At 38.5% G+C, this 26,192-nt stretch overlaps 1 protein-coding gene across 5 annotated transcripts in view; it reads left to right on the forward strand.

The window, feature by feature from the left end:
• The window catches only part of astn1 (astrotactin 1), a 128,004-nt gene that overhangs the window by 24,226 nt on the left and 77,586 nt on the right, over positions 1–26,192 (forward strand). The window contains exons 3-12 of one of the 5 annotated variants that reach the window (XM_088396280.1): positions 8,478–8,547; positions 8,626–8,734; positions 8,848–8,990; positions 10,562–10,708; positions 13,749–13,898; positions 15,378–15,527; positions 18,209–18,376; positions 22,612–22,696; positions 23,362–23,436; positions 23,980–24,117. In XM_088396280.1, the coding sequence (XP_088252406.1) occupies positions 8,478–8,547; positions 8,626–8,734; positions 8,848–8,990; positions 10,562–10,708; positions 13,749–13,898; positions 15,378–15,527; positions 18,209–18,376; positions 22,612–22,696; positions 23,362–23,436; positions 23,980–24,117 (1,235 nt within the window). Of the gene's footprint in view, positions 1–8,477; positions 8,735–8,847; positions 8,991–10,561; positions 10,709–13,748; positions 13,899–15,377; positions 15,528–18,208; positions 18,377–22,611; positions 22,697–23,361; positions 23,437–23,979; positions 24,118–26,192 lie in introns of all 5 variants that reach the window. The other 4 variants (XM_088396277.1, XM_088396279.1, XM_088396278.1 and 1 more) reach the window with 4 other exon arrangements.

Consider the following 26,192-nt stretch of genomic DNA (forward strand, 5'->3'; position numbering starts at 1 on the left):
GTAAAAACATCAATGCTGGGTCGTGCGTACGTCTCATATGAGAGAAGGAAGTTATGTGACCCCACTTCCATGAGGTAATGGGTTTATAAATCAGTGCTAGTCCCTTCTTCCCAGGAAGAGGTTTCTATCCTAACGTGAATGTGGCTGAATATAATTGCATTGTTATTGCATTATTTAGTGTCATTAGTGTTCCCCAAACAGATGTGTGTGCGTCTGTGTCGTATATACTGGAATTAATAAATAGACTACCGTATTTTCCGGACTATAAGGTGCACCGGACTATAAGGCGCACCTTCAATGAATGGCCCATTTTAAAACTTGGTCCTTGTATAAGGCGCACTGGACCATAAGGTGCACCATTAATGCATCAGATTGTGTCAGATTTTTAATCCAAATCAAATCATTCTCCATTTTATCTTTTTTATTTCAACTTCAGACGCAACAAATTACTTTATAATCACAAAATAATGATCCATAGTCTTTTTGATTCATGATTCATAGTCTTCAGCGGGCCACTTAGGATTGATTTCATGACACAATGCTTCGGGCCAGTTTAAATTTAGGAATTTGGTCCATATATAAGGCGCACCGGACTATAAGGCTTTTGGGAAAATTTTAGGTTTTTAGGTGCACCTTATAGTCCGTAAAATACAGTAATTATCGCACTGGAAAAAAACATCCAACCATGTTGGAGATTATCTCTGGTCTCTTGATGGTCACCAGATTTAAATCAAATCACAAATATCATGTAAACCTTAATTTCAGTGTTCTGAACAGTGCTTTTGACTGTCAGCCACAGAGGCTCCCAATGCACAGAATTTCACTTGTGACCTACTTGCACAAAGTTATCGATCCATTTCTTCCAGACCTGCTTTGCGGCTGAATTGTCACTGAGGTCATTGAAGCAGGTGTCTGGAGTCTGCTTTATGCTCCAATTGTGAGAGTGCTGGAAAGCAGCAGGGAAATGTTGCTACATGTTATATATAGTCTCGAAAGAATACGTTGTTCTTTTTTGTAGACAAAACAACTACATTACAGCTAACATAAAAGTTATTTAAGGAAACAATACACCATGAGGTAAAACAATGAATTCTCATTTTGATAAAGAACAAAACAATTGCAAGACCACCCTGAGAACATACCAATTGATACTAAGAATGATCTTCTGTTTTCGGTAAGAGGGATTAAAATGAGCTGTGCCTATTGAAATTATTGCCACCGCCTCACTTTCCTTATGGCTTGTTAATGCTGTGCACATAATAGGAGTAAAACCCAAGCATTCATGCATACACACACATGCACACACAAACACACACACACACACAGAGCAGTAATAAGCATGAGTTCACATGAAAGGGACGGTCATTGTGACACAGCTCAACTCATGATATTGATATTGATGTTGCGATGCTCCTAAAACCGCCGTTGATAACATTGATCGCGTAAATCTTAAATCAATGTGACCCTGGACACTTGTAAAGCAGTCGCCCGAATCTCTTCTGCTACAGCAGCTCCATTTTTAAAAAGCCAGCCGACCGAGACACACCAATCCATAGCCTCCCCAGCTTTTCCCATGGGCTGCGAGTTAAGGCTGACAGCCTAAAACTTTTTGTTTTTTTAAATAGTTTGGCTATATGTGTGCTGCAGTCACAGCACTATTTCATCCCTAAAGTGACAACTAAAATCGGAATCTCATAGTTACCGCAGCCAAAGACGTTTTCTTTTAAAGGGATTACGACGAATATATTTTGCCGATAGCAGATGTTTCTTGATGCAAATGAGGCTACATATGCATCAACATTGCAGTTTAGAATAGTCGGGATTTATCAACACACTTATTTACTGGTACACCACCGGTGTATGATCGCATTTGATAAATCCGCATTGTTTTTTTATTTACAAACGATTTTCTCACTCTTGTCAATTGATTGACAGGAGATGTGATTTTCCACAACACTCGACAGGCATGCTCGATAGTGACACAGATGAACTGGCAGCATCTGTGGCACATGCAGCTTTTTATGCCCACCAGAGGAGTGGGGGCGCTGTTTAGTCATGTTTAATCACTCCGGCACCAAAGGCCAAATCCCCCATCATTACAATTGAAAAATAAATTAATTACACTTGAGTGCAAAAAAGTATTCGACTTCATTTATTCTGTTTCCTTTTCTTGGAACATTATTACTCTGCGGGTGTGTGCGTGTACGATTAAAGTATTTGTTCTGCTTTGTTCCTTTTCTATTATGTACAGCGCTTTGTGCTGCATCACCCATGCATGAAAAGTGCTATGTAAGTAAATGTTTGAATAAATAAATAAATAAAACTAATCAAATTAAATAATAATAAATTAAAATATTTATTGTATAATGCCATTACTCCAATCACTGGGTCCAACAATGGCCTCTGGTGGCTGGAGCTGAAGGGATTTTGGAACTTTTAATGGTGTAAAACTTTTCCTTATTGTACAGAAACAGTGGTAGATTGTCGGTGCAATTAGTAATTATATCATTTGTGCTTCATTTTCTCCTTGAGTTACAAATCCATCATTTTTCTCTACTGTTTGTCCTCATTATCGTGGAAATGTGAATAGGAGCCTCGCAAAGGGGGAACTTTTGACTTTGCTGCCTTCCGTTTTGTATTTTCTTGCCCTATATTACTGAATACTATTTACATCCAAATGTCATTCTGCTTGCCCTGGATTTTTTATGACATGAAAAAAAAGAACCATTTGGAAAGCACACTTTGTTTACAAGCCCATTAAGTGATTTGGACCAGTGTGACCTACTAAAAGCACCCTGACTTTGTTGACTGGATGTTTTTTTTTCCAAAGGGGTTTGGAACTTCTGGGGCTTAATAGCTGATTGGGTGCTCTCAGTTTTTTGTTTGTCCTTCAAAGTCAGTGAACAGAAAAAGTAACCTGATGTAGGTAATACTTATATACGCTATGTTAGGTTTTAAGCAGGCTGGTGTCCTGTAAATGTGGCAATACATCAAACTTGCTCAGGAGATGAAAGGATATGTGCTGGTTGGCTGCCTAAGTGTCCTTTTCTAAATGTGAAAGGTGTCACACTGACCACATAGTGACAGAAAGAATATGAGCATTGGACTTCACTTGAATTGAATTTGTGAGACAGGAACCACCGAAAAGAAATTGCTAAGGAACTTGAAATATGGCCATTGTTTTGCACTTCTGTAAAATTTTGTTTTTATTCCCACAATTTAAAACTGTTCCGAGCTTTTGAATGTGAAATCATTAATGCTCCATTTTATATATAGCTAGTTTCTCAACCAAATGATGCAATAATGCAATAATAGTCATCAACTTCCCTATGGTAAATGAATAGCATGGCTTGATGCTAAAAAACCAAATTATTTTCCTTGCAGTGTCCCACACGTTTATAATTGTTCTGAAGTACTGCATTTGTCGAAACATGATGAATTACTACTGCACATTCTATGCCACAAAGTGCATTAGTCACACCTGAACGACTCCAAAAATGAGTTTTGCAGTTGTGCAACTTGTTGTGGAACTTTAGAAATGAAAGCAATGCTGAAACCAGGAACATTTGTGCAGTGTAGGGCTCCAAATATGAAAATATATGCATGAACCAACCAACTGTTTAGAATACATTTTGGACCTCTACTTTCAGCAAAATAAAGTGGCTGGATGGCCCAGTGGGTAGCACCCATGACCGGGGACAGGGGGATCAAATCTAAGTCAGGACTACTGGTAGCATCTAGTTGGATCTCTTGGCAAGACCCTTTACGGTATTTGCTGTTTTCCTCTCACAGTTGTGCGTGAGTTGCATCAGAAAGGCCATTCGGTGTTAAAACTGTGCCACACAGGTCATACGAATAACTTAAAGGTATTAGAGAGAGTCTTATTTACAATTGTAAGAATTTCTCAAAGTTTTCCCCACATACGACTGACGGACTGTTAAATAGGTTGTCTTATATAGTATATCAGTAGTACCGTATTTTTTGCACTATAAAGCACACCTAAAAACTTCCAATTTTCTCAAAGCCGACAGTGCGCCTTATAATCCGGTGCGCCTTGTATATGGCCCAATATTGAGCCCCTACAGCAGGCGTGTCCAATTATTTGGACTTATATATGGACAAAGTTTGAAAGTGGGCCATTCATTGAAGGTGCGCCTTATATATGGACAAAGTTTTAAAATGGGCCATTCATTGTAGGTGCGCCTTATAATCCATTGCGCCTTATAGTGCGGTAAATACGGTATATATAAACCGCACGCTCTGTGGTACCAGAAAAACCTCAATCTTTGTCGGCGTGAATAATGGCAACATTTGGTCTGTTAACTTGTCAATCAATCTGTTTTCCGTGTTTTATTTTCTTTATCCATTTATTTCTGCCATTAATCATCATTATTTGTATCCATATATTCTTACAAGATAGGGAAATTGTGCTAATGATAATCATTTAGTGAAGTTTATGTTCATTTGTAGACGTAAAAATTCATACTTTGACAACCATGTGATTAAGCATTGAGTGTATGTAGGACCTCTGACAGTAAAACGCTGGAAAAATATGCAGGATGAAGTCAGTCTGCAGCTTCATAATGAAAAGAACTATGATCTCAAAAAGTAACCATTTTCTGTCGATTTTTTGCAAGGGCAGAGTCTTTGGAAGGAAGAACAATTTCAGCTAAGTGACAGATTGATAGTTCAGCTCGAATACAATGCTTGCTCTGTCAGACTGAGAAAGGCCACGTGTCCTCTTTTCAGCAGTGTTAGTCATAAGGAGCCCTTGTATCATTAAAACACCATCCTCATCCGTTAGTAAGTAGATTATGGGGCTGGAGCAATGGCAAAGCTTGATGTGTGTTAGACTTTTATTGGCTCTATTAGAGGATACAAACCACTTAGTCTTCACTTTGATTTCAAGTAATGTCAGACATTAAACCTTTTTCCCCACATCACCTATTTTAGGCCTCTTCAAGGATGAGTGGTCATTTTGGTTGATGGGGCTGAATCACTTTTGGCAATTTTCATTTATAACCATTTAAAATTTATGACATTTGGATGTAATTCAATTTTAGTTGTGGATGACTGGAGCATTGAGTTCATTCATATTGGTCTAGTGTACTGTATGTTTTAAAATATGCACTCAGAAAAATATACAACCTGACTGATAATATAATACTACAATTTGGAAAAAAATGCACACAGAGTACATTCAAAAATATTTTATTGCATTCTGACGCTGAAACCGACGCTAAAATTTAAAAACTCATGTTACAGGTGTAAAGCTCAAGGCCCGGGAGCCAGATACGGCCCGCCACATGATTTTATGTGGCCCATGAAGACAAATTGTGCATCAAATTCGTGTGTCATGACTAGAATTGCAAATTGTCTTCACTTTTAATAAAGATTTATTTTAATATTTGACCAGTTTTTACACGTCTGATTTGAAAAAGTTATTTATCAGTTTGTTTTGTAGCTTTTACTGTATATAATATGAGGTGCTCATACATTTATTTGGGTTGACTGTCATAATGGCCCTCCGAAAGAAGCTGACTACAATGCAGCCCGTGAAAAAAATGAGTTTGACACCCTGCATTATGTGGTTAAGGTACAGCAGTGCACAGGAAGCATGAAGAGAAAAATAAACTCTGCTCAAGTTGTTGAATACCTCATTAGGCTCCATCTAATAATCAGTCCAGATTTGGGACTAAAAACTGCTCAACTCTTAGATGTCATGATAACACACACACACACGCATACACACTTCACACTGCTGTAATTCTTGATCCTTCAGGCGTAGGTGGCTAAATCAGCAAGGCACTGGGAGCGCCCACTGAGCACTGATCCCCCCCCCCCCCCCCCCCCCGCCATTCCTCCACAAGTTGATCCACCACCTCTTCTGCATTATATGTCTCCTTTTAGTGTTCATGCCTAGAGCATTCTGTAAATACTGTATATAGGTTCCTTTTTTATTCCTGGATCCCCCAATAGCAAATAAAATGAAAATGAAGCTGCTCAACTGTTAGTAGGAGGTAGAGATTTGATCAAGAACTAACACTGTCAGAAACAAATAGCCAAGTCAGACCACAAAACACAACTGAAATTGCATTGCCATTTATTGAATCAATTAACTGAACAATAATAGGCCTAACATTGTAAAATGTTTCGCCCTCACACGGTTCGGTAATTTATCAACAGTTCGATGTGCCAAGCATTGAACAAATGAAATGTGGTTATACTGTTCTACAGAAAAATATTCACTTTGTACTCGGACTGATTGTACTCAAGAGCTCAGACAGCAGTCAAACAGTTAAACAAGGAATCAAACCAAACTGTGGGCCTGCATGGAACATCAGAAAAAGGTTGCTTCAAGTAGACTTTAACTTAGGTCCTGTGAAATATATTATAACGTACATAAGGAAATACGCTTAAAATTATACCTTGGCTTCACTTGTTGCTCCTAAACCCACTCAAAATCATTCGCAGGTAAAGTGAATGCTTCGGAGAACACCTTTAATATCTAACGTTCCAGTTACCGCTCAAGTTTTCTGCAGCCTTAATTTTTTATTTCCTTGCTGTATCACCGGCTGCATTATTTATGCTGTATGTTTCTTTGCCACCTCTACTATAATAAAGTAAACAATCAGATGTCATATAACAAACTAGCTCCCATGCTTACTCTCCAGTTGTTTTGATCTTACAATATCTCATCACAGGCAATCCAGGCTCAACAATTACAAATATTCTAATTTTTAGAAACATAAAAACTACAATAGAAATGGCTTACAGTGTAAGTTGTTCTTACACCCTATTCAAATATTCAAGTGTTATGTTTCTCAAAATTTCTATGCAGTTGCTCACACATTTCCTTGTGTGGAACATCTTTGTCTTTCAAAGCGCTTCGTAATAATTATAGCCCAAATTACTTTTGACTTCTGAGCATGTAGTAGATTCACAGCATACATGTCATGTTATCTCCTTGAATATGCAGATGAAGCAAACAATTTATGCAAATAGGCCAGTAGCTTTTGTCATTATAAATGACTCAGCCACTGAAATCTCAAGCTTTCAAAATAATATAGCAATGTTGCTAATTATTTTATCACTGCAATCGTAACTTAATAAACTCACATTTCACATTGGACATTTTATTCGTATATTTATTATTCCAAATTTTTGTATCCGTCAAAAGATCTTCCCATCTAAGTATTGCCATTGTCATTTCTTCCCATTTGTGTGGAACAGTAGCAAATCTTTCAGCTCTAAAAACCGCCTTATGTCGCACAGATCAGTAAGACAATGAGACAAAATGAATCCGACCATGTGACCTGACCCAATCATCAAGTATCAGCACTTGCTGAAATACATGTGTGAGCGAATTATCATCACAGTTGACTTCTGTCTCTTATTTCCTCTTGGTCTAAGTTGAGCAGTATTGCATGTGACTCCCCGCCCCCATGTTTCTTGATATTCGCTGTCCATCATGCTGCACAATTGTGCCACATGTCTTTTTGATTTAACAGGGATTTGAAAATATAAAAAAAATATCCCATGATTACAAATTTAAAACAACTGACAGCTAACAGAAATGTTACTGCAAGATAAGCATAATTCCCTCGGGAATCAATTTCTGTAGAAATAGTGTGTGAATGCTGAGGCTGACAGAATGTTCATTCATTCATCATTTTTTTTTTTTTTTTACTTTCAGAAACTCAGACTTGCACTCACATTCAGAAAACATTAAATTGAGGTTCGTCTATATGCGCTGCGACTGAATGCAGACCAATCCAGGGTCATCTGATCCGATAGGGTTCGTCTCGTTAATGTGATCTGAACAGAATTAAGTGGTTAAAAAAATAGATGAACAGTTACATATTTCTATGGCACATTTTGGAATGACACATGAAGTGGGGTTAACCATCACGTAACTCAAAGAATAAGAATGAAATCTGGGCTCACAAAGAGAACAAGGTTTTCTCAGTGCGGCTTAAGGGTTTCAAAGTTTTTGGTGATCTGACGCTGTTTAATTCAACTCTTCAAAATATCCAGATATAAGACATAATATATTCCCTGTGAAGGAATCACACCTTTAACAATGTGATGGATTGACCTCAAAACTTCGAGTCAAGGTACAGCTTGGAAAATGAACAAATGATGAGGAATAAGTAGTTGAATTATATCCTCTTGACACCTGACTGAGAACGTCTCATAAATTCATAGACCTCATCTTTTTAGCATTCGTATATTTCCCTCCTAAGGTGAAATGGCCAAATTGTGTAGGTAGAGTAGAATGGGTAGAAACGTTGAAAGCCAGGCAATGTTATTAGCCACCTACATTCACCATTGCATTTCAAATTGTACTTCTGGTGACATTGCTTTGACTTTGATATAGATTTCAATTGACAACATTCTCTGACTTTTCCTGTCCTGACCCTCTGTTTTCTGTCTCTTCTTATGTCTCCACTGTCATTTTTCTTTTTCTCCCTCAGGGTGGGATGATTGCCCTTCTGCTGTCCATCCTGTGTCTGGTCCTCATTCTCTACACCCGCCGACGCTGGTGTAAACGCCGCCGGATCCCTCAGCCTCAGAAGAGTGCCAGCGCTGAGGCAGCTAATGAGATCCATTATATCCCCTCAGTGCTGATGGGAGGCCAGGCCCGAGAAAGCTTGAGGAACTCCCGGGGTCAGGGGCCAAACTCCAGTGGTACCCTCAGTATCCGAGAGACTCCAATTCTGGATGGGTACAAGTAGGGTTTAGAGTCTAAAAGATGGCATAATGTTCATTATATAATAATTGAATAAGTAACACTTATGTTGAACTCAATTGCTTAACACTCATTGAATGCTATGATATTGCCAGGTACGAGTATGACATCACAGACCTGCGTCACCATCTGCAGCGAGAGTGTATGAATGGGGGCGAGGAATTTGCAAGTCAAGTCAGCCGTACCTTGGATTCACTGCAGGGTTGCAATGACAAGAATAATATGGACTTGACTCCTGGTAAGTTGATCAGAACTGTTGAAATAAAACGAATATCGAGTCTACTTACAGGTACGAAGCAGAAGAACAGTTAAGAACATATTTTCAATAATAACCGTATTTTCCGCACTATAAGGTGCATCTAAAAACCTCCAATTTTCTCAAAAGACGATAGTGTGCCTTATAATCAGGTGCGCCTTATATATGGACCAATATTGAGCCACTACAGCAGGTGTGTCCAAAGTCCGGCCCGCAGGCCAAATGAACAAAATTTTAAAATGGGCCATTCATTGAAGTTGCGCTTTATAATCTGGTGTGCCTTCTATATGGACAAAGTTTTAAAATGGGCCATTCATTGAAGGTGCGCCTCATAATCCGGTGCGCCTTATATTGCAGAAAATACGGTAATACATGAAGTGATCCCATACAAGACTCTGTTGTGAGCTGTAGCAAACTAGCTCAATATGAACTGCTAATCGGGGCTATCAAGCGTGTTCCTCTCTCGAAGCGGGGAAAAGTTGGTGGTGCTGAACAGTCTAAATGGCTTCTGTGCTGTAGCTACGTCTCAAAACGTTATGTAAATGGGCTGCAGTGCAGTGGGTAATTCCCCAAGTACAGGGCTTTTCCAGATAAGTGGTGCACTTTAATCGGTGTTTAAAAAAAAAAAAAAAAAAAGGACCATTAACACACTAATTTCGACACCCCCAATATCACTTTTGTCCTGCCTCAAGTGGTAACCTTGGAATGTTATTATAAAGGGTTAATACGAACTTAGGTAATTTTGGTCAGTAATTATCTGGTTATCTTTGTTGTATGTGTGTTTTTTGGTGTGTGAGTGTGTTATATGCATGATGTCACAAGAGTTCACTCCCACACAACAATAAGGTTGCGGTGTCAAATCTTTCTTTTCTGGTCCCACCTACAGACCAAAGAACATGGATGGAAGATGAGTGAAAGTGTGTGTTTTGAGTTAATGTCTACTCTGTGACTAACAGATGATCTTTACCAGGGGTGTCAAACTAATTTTTGTCGCGGGCCACATCATAGTCACCTTTTCCTTGGGAGGGCCATTATGATTTTCAACACAAGTAAATGTATGAACACCTCATATTATATACAATAGAAGCTACAAAAAAAATAATCTGACAATTAGTTTTCAAATCAGACTAGTAGAAACTTTTCAAATATTTTAAAAATATGATTTTTTAAAAGTGAAGAGAATTTGCAATTTTTGTAATGACATTAATTTGATGCATTTGTCTTCGTGGGCCACCAAAAATAATGTGACGGGCCGTATCTGGCCCCTGAGCCTGGACAGTAATTGCAGAATATGTATCTGTTGTTTCCACTGTCACTTTATTGCCTGATTACAACAATATAAAGCACACAGCAAAAAAAAAAAAAATCCACACTTAATAATTCTGTTTTAATTCCAAAATATTGAGAATTTGAATCAATTGATGCCTCTATGCTGTGTACATTCATTTATTTTCAGTTTTTACATTTCTTCCCTCCACAGTGAGTGATAACAAGCTGCCTCTATGCTGTGTACATTAATTTATTTTCAGTTTTTACATTTCTTCCCTCCACAGTGAGTGATAACAAGCTGGCTCTAATGAACAAATATAAAGACAATATCATTGCCACCAGTCCAATCGACAGTAACCACCAGCAGAACACCTTGCTTCCACACAACACCTCCACCAGCCAGCGCAAACGTCTCTCCAGCAACAATCGCAGTGAGTCACTCTCTCCCACAGCTCTAGCATTTTGACACAGAGAAAATATTTTTAACACCCCCATTCCCCCATAAACAATGTGTTTTCGCTGCTACATTTTTTATTGCTCCTCTGATAGTGTGGAGGTTTGTGTGCATCTTGTAAAAAAAAAAAAAGAATATAACAGGTTTGTACAGTATCCCGTCCTATGATGAACGTACATTTTCTCAGCATGAGCTTTGTTCTTGTAGAGAGGCATCCTTCATTATGCATTGTTTTCACAATTACAGTGTCCCGTCATGTTAATATGATGTTTCTGACATCCTTTTGTCAAAATAACCCAAGGCTCATGAATTACAGCAGCAAAAGACATAAACTAGGGAAAGGAAATAAATTGCCATGCCTGCGTGTTTTTCCTCCGGGTACTTTGGTTTCCTTCCACATTCCAAAGACATAAATAATGGGCTGATTGAGCACTCCAAATTGTCCGTAGGAGTGACTTTAAGTGTGAATGGTCTATGTGTGCCTTGTGATTGATTAGCAACCAGTTCAGGGTGTACCAGATGAATTGATGGATGTTTTTTTTAAGTGCTCTATAAATGAAATGAGATGAGTCAGATCTGGATACTGAACGTAAAACCCAAACAAAAATACAGTCTAAAAAGAAAACCAAAACATTCTCATATGGTTGGAAATGCAGTGTAAGAAAAGAACCAAGACATTCTCAAATTCCTCTACGGGAAAGGAGCCTTATGTTTCCCATTCTCCTACTCATCTTTGAGCCTCTGTATCTAACCCTCTGTAAGATTTATTTGCTTTGCTTAGGTGTGCTCAGTTTCAAACCCCATAGTGTGAACCTATGTTTCAAGCTCACTTATTTATTTTTGTTCACAAGATAATAGCTCTCCCAGGCTCTTGTAATGAACAAACTCTTCTTGGCTCCCTACAGTTCTTCTTGCAAACTGTGTCTCACTAAAAATATAAGACAGATGGAGTATTACTGAAGAGAACTTTCAGCCTCAATGACCATTAAAAGTGCTTAACTGTTCTAATAGTTCTACTGCTTTCCCGTCGTTTTGAATTAGAAATATACTTTGACCTAGCATTTTAAACCTTTTTAAAGTAGACCTCCGTTATAATCCATTTTTGCTATAGTTTTATAAATATATCCAAATGAGCCTGCGACATGATTTAAAGTTGACATTTATGCAGTTTGCCATTTGCATGCAAATACCTTTGAGAGGCCAAAGCATGCAAAAATGAGCAGGTTTGAATTTGGTGCCAATGCTATTAAAGTATGTGCCCGCTTCGGGGTTGCGTCCCGCTCAACTCGGAAAAATTGACTGAAGGTGACAACACATAGCATCTAAGATGTAGCATCTGTTGCCTATTTCAGAAGAGTTGAGGAATAAACTGCGTCAGTTTATTTTTGGAGAAACTCCAAAGCACTTTGGAAGCAGAATTTTGCTGTGTTCAGCACATTTCATGTAGGATGGCTTGCTCTGTCAAGTCAACGTTACTTTCACACATGCTACAAATGCATTTTTTGGTTCTAAGTGAGACAGCCAAACACACATACACACACACAACACACACACAGTTCAGAATGAATACATCAGAGTATTTTGAGAATCAGCCGGGGAAAGGCCTTGCTTAGTCCCCTTCCGAGTGCTCCCTGGGTGACCATAAGATTGCCAGAAAAATATTCCTCCAGGGAGACTGGAACGTTGCCCTGCCATGGCCACAATTCTGTCCACAGTGACCTTATGGTGTGGCAAAAATTATAAAGCTAATTCACCACACATTTCATAGTGTATTTCACAGAAGAAGACCCTAGTCTCCACAATTGAACTATTATAGACACATTGTTTTCATTATTATTTGATATAATTATGAGGACAGATTCCAGATGTCAAATGAGGCTTGTCGTGGTCATCCCACATGGATGGCTTTTACGATGGACTCCACAGAGTTCCAGAGACCATGGGGTCTTAGAAGACCAGCTGAGCCTGCAGCACATGCACTGCCGGAGCAAAGTCAAACAACAGACAGGTTGGATAACGGCTGCAGGACATGCACTGTTGGAGCTGATGATTCAATTGGCGACCGCAGGAACTGAGCCAACTTTACCAGTGGCAGATGGTGGCTACAGGATGTGGAAAAGGGTCGAAAGACCATCACTGGACATGCGCTGCTGTAGCAGGGAGAGATGACAGTTGTAGAATATGGTTACTGGAGCAGGGTGTTAGACCTGTGAGTGAAAAAGTCTACCACATGGATGCAATTCTGAACTGATACTGTATGTTTTTGAGCTTACAAGCGAGGGGAGCGGGTACGGATCCCTAAAAAAAAAAAAAAATTCTCCAATGTCAAGCATGGCATACTTGGTGTACGCTTTAATCAACTTGATTTTTACATATGTATGGATGGTTAGTTAGATAGATAAATCATTTCAAACTCAAAGGTTCCTTTTAAAACACTTGTCATGAGGCAACATCAGCTTGAATTTTATTTCCCTTCACATTTATCTCGCTGATTCAGCAAATCATTGCTGCTTTTGAAAGAGCCCCCAAACAACTACTCTCTCTCTGTCTCTCTCCCTCACACATATTATGAAATGCAATCCGTTAACTCTTCTAAAACAAGCCTCAGGACACACCCTCTAAATATAGAGAAAGCCTCGGGTAAAAGACTTTCAGTTGAATTGTATTATGCAAATACGGAAAGAGCAGTTTAATCATCATAACATACTCTATCAAAGTTTATCCTTAAGATCATAGTTGAGCATTAAAATATTTGCTTAGTCCGTCATCCTACTTGGAGAGACAAGGAAAATATTCTCACATCAGTATAAACTCATAATCTTCCAAATAGGATTAAAAATGAATACATAGCTCTGGATTATTCAGTAGTTGATCTTGTACTTCTCCTTGGCATTACAATAAGATTCTCACAAGGTCATTATAGTGATTTTTTTTTTGTGAAGTTAAACAAAGCTTCTCTCTACAGGGCTATTTTCAACTTTTTTTAATATATTTTTGTTTGTTTGTGAATCCAACAGCAGGTTCAAGTTTCTTGAACCCAGATGGAGATTCTGGCACTGAGGCTGACAGTGAGCCTCAGCTGGCTTTTTACACCGACCCAAACCGCAGTCGACGCCGGAGTCGAGGTATGAGAAATGGTAACGCCAACAGCGCATGGGGCTCAGGGGGTAAGAAGGACTTACACTTGAATTTCTCTCACCGCTTGATGGTGTCACCTCCCCAACGCATGACACGTATCAATGGTGATTGTAGCAGGTTGTTGGTTACAGTGTTGTCTGCTCATGATTCTGACTTATTATAGATATAATAAGTTAAATACATACATTGGTGTTCACGGTATGAAACAGAATGGTTGTGAGCATGTACAATTGACATTGCATCTGCTAATACAGTTCTTTAGAGAAAAAAACAAGACAAGATCAGTGATTAACTTTTTAATACATTGCATTTCAAGATGTTGAAACACCACATTTTGAAATATTACCCATCAATATTATTTCTATGGAGAATGGGTTAAGTGCTGTCAAAGCACAGTCTTGCAGCACGCTTCATCTTTTTGCATGCCATGTTCTTGCAACTTTGATCATGTGCTCTAATGATACGTATAAACAAGCTGTAATATATGTATGTGAGGCAAAGAAGAAAATAAATGACAATTTCCTTAAAATAAACCGCTGTCAAAAATATTTACAAAGCTTTTGCCTCCAAGCCAATTATTCCAAGGTAATTTGCACAGGTATCGCAAATATAGCAAAGCTTCTATAGATGTGCAGCTATCATCTTTAATTAAAACTGGGTTGTAGGAGAATATACAGTAAACAGCTCACCGCATGCATTTTCTTAGATCCTGAAGAAAGAATATTTATTTACAAGGAAGGATAACACTGACTGAAAACATTGAGGGCTCTATTTTTGCACTCAGAGCAAGTTTAGTGCAAAGCACGGTCAAATTGTGTGCATGGGTGTAGTTTTCTTTTTGGCATTTTTGGAAACGAACCTAGTTAGAAATTAGCATTTGCACCGTTATGGGCATTAACACAGCTGACTAGCTTCTCGGCCAATAGAAGTGGCCCCTCGCATTTCCTTTAAAATCACCTCGCGAGAAGTGACATTGCACAAGCTAAAATAGACTCGCTGGAGACCATGCAGAAGATTGATTTTTTTTTTTTTTTTAAGAACTGCAACACTTGCAGATGTAATGTTGGCCATGGCGGTCACATATCACAGCTGTGAAGCGGGCGCCACCTTCCACCCCGATCATTTGTCTCCATGTGAGTGTATTTTGTCAGGGTGGGTCAAAACAGAAACGCAAAATGAACAGCGTTTAAAAAAAAAAAAAAAAAAAAAATCCCAATCTTAACAGTTTTAGAGTCAAAGCCATGAATTATTTTTATCTCTGCATCCTTCCTTGGATGGTAATACTCTAAAATAGTTATTTCAGCCCCACCGTGTCTCATTTCAACCTCCCAAAGGCCTTGTATATTCGCCCAACAGCTCTATTTATTGGTGGCAATTGTTTTGGCTTCCTTGGATAATGACTTGGTTTATGTTGCATGAGTGATGGGATGTGGGAGCAATAAAATGAAATCAGCACTTCATATGTCAATGTCTATCTGTCCCCATTCCTCTGTGTTTGTTCCTAGCAGCAGGTTCCCCAAGGAGCCCCATCAATAAGACCACACTGACTCTAATCAGTGTCATCAGCTGCGTGATGAGCCTGGTATACTGCTCTCACATATCCTGCAGCCTCTCAGTACGTGTAATCCTGCATGTGCCGGAGCACCTCATTGCTGACGGTAAGGCTTTCAAAGCAGCCTAAGATCGGGGATGCATTTGCCTCTGTCGTGCTTAAAATCCATCTGGGGGGGGGTATTGGGCCGAGGTGATATTTTTGTGCAACTCCACAGAGAGTTCGACTCACTGGGTTACTAACCGAGTGCAGGTGTTTGAGAGGTGAGCCGCTGATTTGCTTTGCGCTCTGTGAGACAAAGGTAAATGCCAGGTCAGCCACCCCACCCCTCTGTGTTTTTCATGTGAGACAAGACAACAGATGTGCTCTCAAAGTATCACAGCATTTTGAGGCCAGGTCACAGAGAACACGCATAGGAAGTCCTTCATCTTACTTCTACTTGCGCTACTTTGGAGTAGAGACAATGTCAAAGACCCACATCGCTCAGTTTTTTGCTTAACAAATGCATTAGTGAGGTTTCAAAGTAAAACGATCGACGATGTGTCCATGTATCGCATACAAAGTGTGCAGTGTTACATCTGCAGGTACAAATTCGGATAATTTCCTTATTTTTAGCTAAAGGCACCTGGTTGTTTTCCTCATTCAGGCCCCAGCTTGCCTACTGGGAAAATGCAGCTCATTGGCTGTCATTTTAGTGAAAGCCAGGATTACCACTTGCCGAGCAGAATATTTAGCTGGCTCACCGCATGACACAGATCTGCCCCTAAAATGAGCTCATACCAGTAAGACTGGTAAAAGGTACCGTATTTTCCGCACTATAAGGCGCATTGGATTATAAAGCGTACCTTCAATGAATGTCCCATTTTAAAACTTTGTCCATATATAAGGTGCACCGGATTATAAGGCGCACCTTCAATGAATGGCCCATTTTAAAACGTTGTCCATATATAAGTCCATATATTTAAACACGGCTGCCGTAGTGGCTCAATATTGGTCCATATCTAAGGCGCACTGGATTATAAGGCTTTTGAGAAAATCGGAGGTTTTTAGGTGCGCCTTATAGTGCGGAAAATACGGTAAATGGGCTGTCACTTTGAATAGCGCTTTTCTACATTTACTACTCAAAGCGGTTCCTCATTCATCTACTAATGACATGCTATCAGGAGCAACTGGGGGTCCAGTGCCTTCCTCAAGGAGACTTCCACATGGTCACAATGAGATTTAATCCCCAGCCTCTGGGTTGAGAGACGACCACTCTATACACTCTACACTATATTAATCTTTGCAATATTTAAAAATGCCCCAGACATGTTAATAAGACAACAGTTTCAAAATCGTAAAGATTGTACATTTCCTTGAATAAATAAAGATTCCCTCATATTCCCCGTGCCCTACAATCATATCACCAGGGGGGCCACTGCTGAGGATTAAGGTTATTATTATTTTTGAATCATGTATCTGTGGCCAAGGGTGAGGTGCTTGCTCAATGGCATTTTTCAACAGCCACACGAGCTGGCAGTGTCGATATATTATAGACTTACGAGCCTCAGTCATCTATCATGCGGAGGTCTGATTTGATTCAGGGAGTTGCTGCTTGCCAATGTTACACACTAGCCCGCCAGGGAGACATTAAAATTCAAGGGAGTTGTCCATGGAGGAAACTTTGAAAGGAGAGATGAAAGATGGCGAATTTGCCTGTTGAATTACAAAACCAGGATCGATTTAGAATGTTTCCATAAATGTCTCCACAATCTTATCAGACTTGATTTGATGCCACGGTGAATCAAATGAAAGTCTGTATTCTTCTACTGGAGGAGAAAGCTATTAATGCCAACAGCCTTTACAAAAATGAAGAGATAATTGTTGACCACAATGTGGAAAATTGTCTTTTATTTCAAGTACAAAAGAAAACAAAACAACAAACACGAAAATATCATAAATGCAAAAACAGGACAACTGTGACATGCATTAATAGGCACTCTGTCAGTGACTGTAATTTTGTGATATAACGAATTTAAATGCTAACTGATGTGAAGTCAGATGCAGATCATTCTATCAGACAGCCTTGTGCTGCAAGATCATCACAGGTTGTGCTAAATCAAAATGGGGAAAAGGTTAGAGAGATACTCAATCCCAAATGATACTCTGGTATCTGCTAGGAGCAATTGTAGTACCAAAACATTATTTATTGGTTAAACAGTAGATCGATCAGTCAGAGACAACTTCGCAATACATAATAGTCGCTTATCACAGATCTTATTTGCAATGAAACATAACAGTTCAGCAAAAGTTCAGATCAGTCCGTAACAAAATTTCTGATTTCGTCGATGTCCCACTCGACATGAATCATGTGTGTAGTTGTGTGGAGACAATCTTTCACGAGTCTTCTCTGCCTCAGGGGACAAGAGCAGGTAATGGTGGGTTGCCTTCGTACCCGAGGCTTATAGTGTGGCTGGAGAAGTAAACACAACACACAGTGGCTTGTGAGAACTCCTTGGGCATATACTGAGCTTTGAAGACTTTCTGTAAGGTTCACTGCTAAAAGTTCAATGTCCCATCTGCTTTACATTCTGTCCAAGTCTGTTCTCAAGTTGGATTTCCATTTCTCTTGAATGCAAAAGTGTGGTCAGCAGAGGGTCTTATTTTTATGATTTAATAATTTAACATTAATTTATGTCGAATAACTTTACCAGAAGTCATATCTGCAGTTTCTCATTATTAATCTGTATAGTTTTTTCTTCTCTATCAACATTGTTCCTTTCCATCTGTGCCCTCCCCCGGCTTTAGGGTCAAGGTTTATCTTGCTGCAAGGAAGTCAATTGGATGCCTCTGACTGGCTGAACCCGGCGCAGATCTTGCTGTACTATCAGCAGAATGCCAGTGGGCCGTGGGTGAACGAACTGTGTGGACGACGCCTGCTGGACCCCTGTGAGCACCAGTGTGATCAAGAGACAGGTGAGCCTTACAACAGTCAACACTAGGGAAGCATTATTTATGCTTTGGGAATTTTTTTCGTCACCTGGAACTGTAGCCAGAATTAAACTCAAGCATATATTTCATGATTAAAAACAACAAAAAAGGATCTCACTCATGTAAAATGACCTTTAAAATGGTCCAGCTAAATCTCCGAGCTAAATCTATACGCGGCTTGGCCGCCAAGCTGCATGGAAACTTGAGTGCAGCTTCTAAGTCTTATGACAGTCTGATTTTTACTAAATAATAATACCTTGAAGAAAAACATCTTAAAGGATTTACAGTTGAGTGAAAACGGTTTCCAGGTGTTTGACGCATGTGACATGCAACCATATTACGGTCAGATTTTTAATAAATAATAATACCTTGAAGAAAAACATCTTAAAGGATTTACAGTTGAGTGAAAACTGTTTCCAGGTGTTTGACGCATGTGACATGCAACCTTAATTCCCTAAAAGATTAATTGTGAAAGCACATTTTTCAAGCTCGTTGAAAAATAATTGAGCCACTGCTCACCCTTTTAATTTTGAGTGGTTGCCAACTTTGTGGTTATATTCAGAACCCTTAAGCGAGTGTATTTTCCAAAAAATGCCACATCGCCATACACAAATATGACCAAAAAATGACTGCCTGTTTGTGTGATTTCACTCCATTTGTACATTTAAAAGGTAGATGTTCAATATTAAGCCCCATTTGATGTTTATTCATGTTTTCCAGTATTTCCATAGTATTTCCATTTCCTTCCTAAAATTAAACCAATTCTATCAAAGTGTGATTGATTATAAAACTTTTTGGCGTATTCCATGGGCCATGCAGAGCACAGAAACAACTCTTTTATGCAAGCTTTCACTGCAAGCTGTTCAGCGTTTTCCAGCACTCCTGTGGGAATTATACTAATCGAGTCGGGGAAACGTGTAGCATAGCACAAATGCAAAAAGGAGCAGAGGAGAATTTATCGAATGAATGGTATTTTTGTGCCCTTTTTGCTATGGCAGACTGTCCTTACTATGGAGTTTTAGAATCCAAACTGTTGCGGTGGGCGCGAATCCGCTCATGCAATGAATTGATACGTCCTCAGTGTAATCCACGAGTGAAAATACAGTCATTGAATTTAATCTCTTTATTGGAGTGGGCTTGGTTCCCATTGGGTCCTGTACAACTAAAACCCTGTTATATTTTTTCAATAGACAGACACACAGACACTTGGCTTAAAAACTGCCCTATGTTTGTGCACTAGATTTAAGCTGGGCATGTCACACCGCAGCAGCAGCAGCAGCAACAGCAGCTTTAAAATGTGCTTTTATGTTTCTATTTCTTATGATGGATATTCTCTGAGAATGTCACTGTATAGCATTTGAAGTATTTCAGTGACATATCGTGCTGTCATTTAAAAACAATGCTATTGAAAGAAAAAAGTTTATTTACAGTTTGTGAAATTCAGTCTCCAAAATATTTTAACTCTTCCATTGTTCTGCAAAATATCCATGCAATTTAACATCGTTTTACATGTCATCGTGGAATTCAAGGCCTTCGAGCAAAATCGTGTGAAAGTCGATAGAGACGCTCCCTTAGCAAAAAACAAAAAAACAAATGTGACACTGATGTGCGATGTGAGCAAGACTGCAAAATTTTGCTGTAATGGCATGACAGAGATTGAGTGTGATGCACAGTGTATTGAATGAAATTCTCTAATTTGATGCTGAATAAATTTGGCTCGGCTGCGACGTAGTATCTTGCCTTTGAATTGCCGATAATCAACAGCCATAGGAAAGAAAATCAACTTAACCTAACATTATACCCCACATCATATATTATATACTCATGTGAAGCTACTGTACATCATGATTTATTCAAGCCAGCCACCACATTCAACATCCAAATAATGAGAACAGTGTGCTGATGAAACAGAATTGTAGAATATTGTGTTGTTTAATGAGCTCATCATCCCGCTGTGCCTGTGATTATATTTTGATCTTTACTTCCACTAAATCAACTGTGCTCCCTTTAAAACAGAATATCTATGACCTATCTATTATACATCTATTACTAGTACCGGTCGACAAAATATTTTTGTGTTAATGCCGATTATTCTGCCAGTACATTTAAAGATAGAAGATTTCATAGACTGCTATTGATTTAGTTATTAATGATCTTCGTTCACCAAGATGATTGTTTAATTCTTAATGAATTATTCATGTTTTAAGCAATGTATGATTTTCTTTTCCGAGAAGGGTTCAAAAAATGGAGTCAAAGTACACCGGGTTTCAAAATACTAATTTTGACATTACAGACACTTATTTTCATGCAAAAACATGTAAATTTCTTCACTATATGCATTTTGTGTCAAATACGAAACGTTTCAGTAGTATAGGCTGCATAAGCTAATATTGTTCAAATTGTGTGACAAATTTTGAAAATGTATCACAGGTATAGGAATTTGTGTTTTGTTATAAACTCCAATATGGCTCAGCTTAGCTTTATATACTGGTGTTCCATTCAAGTTCAAGGCAACGGAAAACATGGACATTAACTTATCTCGATGTTCCGTTCCCATTCAAGGCAATGGACATTAACAGCATCACTAAACCCATGCAGCTCAAAAGGGCGTGTTATATCTATCAATTTGTATCTACGACTGTTAGTCATATTCACCGTCCCCCAAAAAAGAAATAAAAACACAAATACTCTATTTTTTGTTTTTTATAAGACAGTCAAAAGAAAAACATTGTGCTTGACTTCACATGTTGTTCGTGCCCTTGAATACTGATATGTCATGACCATCTTAAACGGAAGACACATACAGTATATTGTTTTGTTTTTTTTTAAATTCATTTTACGTGATGACAGTGGCTGTAAAATACATGCACACCCTCATTCAAATGTTTCTACAAATCGATCAAATGAGGAAACTCCGGCCATTGCGGCCCAGCAGGCTGTGGGTTTCTTTTCCTATAAGCTTAAGGTCACCTTGTAATTAAAAGAAATTCCATTGGCAAATACAAGACTAGACACAAAAGAGGGAACACCAGATATTTATCAAGCTTTAGATTACTGCTCCATGTTCCCATCAAGACCTAAATGTGGGATCTTTGGAGGTAAACTTAAATAGTTGAGGACTTTTTAGTGGCTGTCAGTCTTTTACTTGAAGTCTCTTACTCTCCTCGTGCATTTTTCAAAATTAAATTGCGACTCTCATTCTATCAAAATCCTGTTTCTTGCTTCTAATGGGTTAAGTTTCCTCATGACAGCCATCATTATGAATACTGTTTTTATATTTCACACTTTTCCCCAACATATATCCGTGAAAAAAAAACAGTGTGTCTGTGTATGCGTGCTTACTTGTCTGGATGGTTGCATGTACGTGTGTGGAGGCGCTGCAGGGAGAATGCTGCGTTGCTATAGATAGCTTAAGTCCAATCCTCTTTTCTGCAAGAAAAGATACCGATGAGAGCTGAGATGCGCTGTGGCAACATCTGTGCTGCTTCTGCAATCCATTAAAGGAGATGAGGGAAGCTTTAACACATGGGGCCTCCTTCGCCGCAGAACCTGAAACCAGGTTATTTGGGTGTACCAATGCTATTTGGACTCACTCCCACCCTTACTATAGTTTAGTGTGTGTGCCCATGTGTGTGTGTGTTTGATGTTTGTGCTATTAGACTTTAAACAAAGCTGCATAATGGTTATGTTTGTGCACATTTCCAAAGCCATTCATCAATTGTAACAAGCAAAGGAAATGCAGTACTTTGCATTTCCTATACTTACAATCCAGTTATGGATGATCTATTTTTTTTGTGTGAAAGTAATGTTTTAATTCGGCCACTATCCATCAAGCTCTGTTTGTCGTAAAAATTATTTTTGAATAATAGTCTCATTGCAACCGTTGTGAATATGAAGCGGTTTAGAAAATGGATGGATGCATGTCTTAATTTATCCTATTTTGTGAATAGCACCAACAAAAACTTTCATCCTAATTTATTCACTTCCACAAAAGTCTGATCTATTGTCATGAAAATCAAAAAATATTACTGACATCTACCTACTTTGTGTTTCCCTTTTCTTTTCGCTCGTAGTTTTGGAGAGGATACACCTTTATGTAGTATGTGGAGAGCACACAAACCAAAACTTCACTTCTAATGTGGTGTTGTCGAATGTTCAAATTTACCCAAGGTAATGCTTAGCTGTAGTAGATTGAGTCAGTACATTTCTTTTTTTTACAGGAGAATGCATTTGCCTGAATGGCTACATGAAGGACCCGGTCCACAAGCACCTCTGCATCCGTAGTGAGTGGGGGCCCAATCAGGGGTAAGGACACATTCTCACATTTGGGTTACTGCTCAATTCTAGGGGCATGCAAAGGGTGGGGATGATGAGGTGGGAGCCACGGGCACCCCTTGGGAGCGGGGGTCATCCATTGAACCCCATTGATTGGCACCAAATGATATGAACAGGCATATGTGATTGAAGAGTGATAACGTTTTTAAAATCTGCCATCACAGACTCTGCATATTTATTTATTTGTTTATGTATTTATGTATGGGGGGGTGGCTGGTTTGCTATAGTGGGAATTTAATGTTTCTATTTTAGTTTGATGCATAAAAAGAAAATTGTAATACTTTGTATATCAGTAGAGAAGATTATTTTTTTTCATTTTCATTTTAGATGTGCTAAAAACTAATAGCAACAAAATATACTACACCACCTGTCGACTTTATCAACTAGACGTACGCAACATACCGACGGGAGTATGTAGAGATACACCACACATTGTGATAATGTGCATTTTATCATGCTCTGACTGGAAGAAATGACTTGCAGTCAGACATTTGTAACATCACATCGCTCGCATACCATATACAAATTACTATCAGCCCTCTTGCTTTCATTTCAGGTTGATTTCATTCCTTGCTTTTTGTCTCTTATGATCTCTCTCTCTCTAATGACTTCTTCATGTTTTTTTTTCATCATAGGCCTTGGCCTTACACCATTTTCCAGCGTGGTTTTGATCTTGTGATGGGAGAGCAACCCTCTGATCGTATTTTCAGGTATGATGACCCTTAAAAAAAAGAAAAATTAAAACTAATAGTGTATTCCATCATCAATTGATATGTGAAAGGTTTTATATAGTGGCTGAAAAATCTTCATTAATACTTCAAAAGGTGTGACTATACGTTGGGAACGAGATTTCATATTTTCTTAGGTTAGGGTCCCTTGTGTTCTCAGATGACTCAAGAAACAACTTAAGAACTTTTACCAAGCATTATTATAATTCAGTAGCTAACCAGGCATTTCCTGTAAGAGCTCTAATTTGAAACCAATTCACACCACTCCTGGTGGACTACTTAGCGAACTGACACTAACGTCCCGATCATCACACAGCAACAGGTGATTAAGAAACATTACACAAAACAAAATAGTGTGATGAAAACAGACTATGCCTTGACTTGATATATATGTAGTATATGAAAGACTACTATCACGTTTGATCAAATTTTGTTTTCTTGTCATTAAAATAATTCCTTTTGTTACATTGTATTCGGGTTATATTTCAAAGACATTAACACTATTTGTTATGCTGTCATCTGCAGATTCACGTACACTTTAGGAGAAGGGATGTGGCTGCCTTTGAGTAAAAGCTTTGTCATCCCACCTGCAGAGCTTGCCATCAACCCTTCTGCAAAATGCAAGACTGATATGACAGTTATGGAAGATGCTGTAGATGTAAGGTGAGAAAAGAGAAGCGATAGAAAATTCTTGTAATGTTGACAATGCCTCTTCAGCAATTTTATGCTTTCATTTTTTTAACAAACCTTTTATAATCTTTTACCTATTTATGAAATATGTATTATCACACTACTAAGAATTGCATCTTCATGTGTATTTTTCATTTTTATTTGAAGTACTATGTTTGTAATGCTGCATGCTAATTGCTGTTTATAATAGTTGATGGAAAGAGTCAAATCTTTCTGTGATTTATCACAGAATGATAATGGTTAAGTAAATGACGCCTAATTTATCCTAGATGCAATTACCATATTTTCAGGACTATGAGGCGTACCAGACTGTAAGACGCACCTTCAATGAATGGGCCATTTTAAAACTTTGTCCTTATATAAGGCACACTGGACACATTAATGCATCATGTCAGATTTTTAATCCAAATCAAATCATTATCCATTTTATCTTTTTTATTTCAACTTCAGATGCAGCAAATTAGTTTATAATCACAAAATAATGATCCATAGTCTTTTTGATTCATGAGTCAAAGTCTTCAGCGGGCCACTTATGATTGATTTCATGACACAATGCTTCGGGCCAGTTTAAATTTAGGAATTTGGTCCATATATAAGGCGCACCGGTCTATAAGGCGCACTGTCGGCTTTTGAGAAAATTTTAGGTTTTTAGGTGCGCCATATAGTCCGAAAAATACGGTAAGACTTTTAACTTGTACTACACATCAGAAAGTTTATTTTTTTTATTTCCATTCTTCCACTTCCTTACTGCAATTGTTATCATTGCCTTTAAACCTGAACAGCATGGTGGCCTGATGGGTAAGAGATTGACTTGTGACTAGTCGAGAGTGTAGCTCGGGTCCTGCCGTTTTAACTGACAGTGTTCATTTAGTTGGATTGATATGCTGTTCAAACCCAATTTTACTTCTTTGGGGGAGCAGGCATGTTTTATACATTACAATTAACGGATCCAAGTGGGATTATTGACTCACGGCACACTGAATGTTTTAACGTGACTGCTGTTTTGAGAGCATTATGTTCTTGCATAAAGTATGTGTGAACAGGATGAGATTAAGCAGAAGCAGAAGATGTTGGATAATGTTGCCAGTGAGAATTGACTTTTAAGTCTATGCTAGAACATGCTTTGTAAACAACTTAGCGTGCACAGCCGTGTCAAATCCTGCCCTAATTTGCAGATTGTTATTTGCCCTGTGAAAATTATGCCAGGTAAAATTAGCCATGCTTAAATGAATACCCCCACATCACTTTATTTTAATGAGCATTGAACTCTGCACCAAGGACTATATTTTACCCCTTTGTCATAGTTTCGAGAGCTTGATCAAGTATAACTAGGGCAAGTAGTCCCAAGACAAACTCAAATCAGAAATACAAAGTTGGATGTCAAGTCGGTACTAAATGTCTTCAGCTGACATATTTCATAGGAAATGCGTTAAAGCACAGGTGTCAAACTCAAGGCCCGGGGGCCAGATACGGCCCGCCACATCATTTTATGTGGCCCGCGAAGTCAAATTGTGCATCAAATTCGTGTCATTACTAGAATTGCAAATTGTCTTCACTTTTAATAATATCTTCTTTTTAAATATTTGACCAGTTTTTACTCGTCTGATTTAAAACAAGTCATTTGTCAGTTTGTTTTGTAGCTTTTACTGTATATAATATGAGGTGCTCATACATTTTTTGGGGTTTACAGTCATAATGGCTCCCCGAAAGAAGCTATGACTACAATGAGGCCCGCGAAAAAAATGAGTCTGACACCTCTGCGTGAAAGGATAGAGTTAGTCTGTTATTATTGTAAAAAGCCTGACTACAAGCTAGAGAGATCGTGTGATGCATCAAAAGTTCATCATAGAAGTAGTTATCATTATCACCCACAGCCCTTTCAGATCAAAAATTAAAACAGTTTTAAATATATGATGTGTCATAAGGTAGAAACTGGAATGTGTAATCAGATTTTTTATTCCTTTGTGGAAAAAAATAAGGGTGAATCAGGGTCCAGAAACTAATGATGATGTATAAAAGGACATTTATGTTAAGAACCTGTTAACTAG

Source organism: Syngnathus floridae, chromosome 14 (assembly GCF_059516105.1).
Source record: "Syngnathus floridae isolate MCC-2025c chromosome 14, RoL_Sflo_1.0, whole genome shotgun sequence".
NCBI classification, from domain to species: Eukaryota; Metazoa; Chordata; class Actinopteri; order Syngnathiformes; family Syngnathidae; genus Syngnathus; species Syngnathus floridae.